Consider the following 1,065-nt stretch of genomic DNA (forward strand, 5'->3'; position numbering starts at 1 on the left):
AAAATAAAATAAAATAAAATAAAATAAAATAAAATAAAATAAAATAAAATAAAATCCATGAATTTGGCTGTTGCCTCATCCAGGGCCTCCTGTTGGGAAGATTTTTGCTCCCCCAGGGATTTTCAGAGGCAAAGTTTGAATTTGGGTTGGGGCCAGGGCGGCTGAATGGGAAGTGCTGATCCCAGCTGGGATCCTGCTCCTGTCCCAGGAGCATCCAATGGGATCAGGGGTCACTTACAGGGAAAAGGGGGAGGAAAAAAAGGGGGGAGGAAAAAAAAAAGGGGAGAGGAAAAAAAAGGGGAAAGGGAAAAAAGGGGGAGAGGAAAAAAAAGGGGAAAGGAAAAAGAAGGGGAGAGGAAAAAGAAGGGGGAGAGGAAAAAGAAGGGGAGAGGAAAAAGAAGGGGGAGAGGAAAAAGAAGGGGAGAGGAAAAAGAAGGGGGAGAAGGGGAGGGGAAAAAAGAGAAAAAAAGGAGGAAAAAAGAAGAAAAAAGGTGGGGAAAAAGGGGGAGGGAAAAAAAAATCAGGAAAGGAGGGAAAAGAGGTGGGAAAAAAAAGGGAGGGGGGGAAATTTGGATGCTGAGAAAGCCCCCCAAGATCATAAAAATCTTCTGGAAATCAGGGAATTTTCAAGGTCAGGAAAGGCCTTGGAGACAATAAAAAGGGAATAAAAAGGGAATAAAGAGGAAAAAAATAAAGTCAGTGCTCCCCCCCTGCCCTGAAGATCCCAAAGATCTGAATCCAAGTCTCAGTTTCCACAGGATTTATCCATCAAAACTCAGCGTGGTGCATGAATCCTCATCACTGACCGTGGATTCAGCAGAAATCCCATTTTTTTGGGGATTTTGGGAATTCTTTTTCCCAGTTTTCTCCCCCCCTCTCTCACCTCTTTGTCAAAGTTTGCTTTGGTGAATTCCAAAGAATTCAGGAGTGCGTTGGTAGCTGCAAGCTTCACATTGTTGCTGGGCTCCTCCTTTCTCATTCCCTGGATTATGGCAGTCAGGATTTCATTGGATTTGTCCTGGAGCTGCTCTGGATCCTGAGAAAAAAAATTATATATATATATAT

General features: G+C 43.2%; 1 protein-coding gene across 2 annotated transcripts in view; it reads right to left on the reverse strand.

The window, feature by feature from the left end:
- The window catches only part of KPNB1 (karyopherin subunit beta 1), a 32,771-nt gene that overhangs the window by 21,963 nt on the left and 9,743 nt on the right, over nucleotides 1-1,065 (reverse strand). For both annotated transcript variants that reach the window (XM_015651279.1, XM_015651280.2), the window contains exon 3: nucleotides 884-1,036. In XM_015651279.1, coding sequence (XP_015506765.1) covers nucleotides 884-1,036 — 153 coding nt within the window. The remainder of the gene's footprint in view (nucleotides 1-883; nucleotides 1,037-1,065) is intronic.

The sequence above is a fragment of the Parus major genome, chromosome 27, assembly GCF_001522545.3.
Source record: "Parus major isolate Abel chromosome 27, Parus_major1.1, whole genome shotgun sequence".
Lineage (NCBI taxonomy): Eukaryota > Metazoa > Chordata > Aves > Passeriformes > Paridae > Parus > Parus major.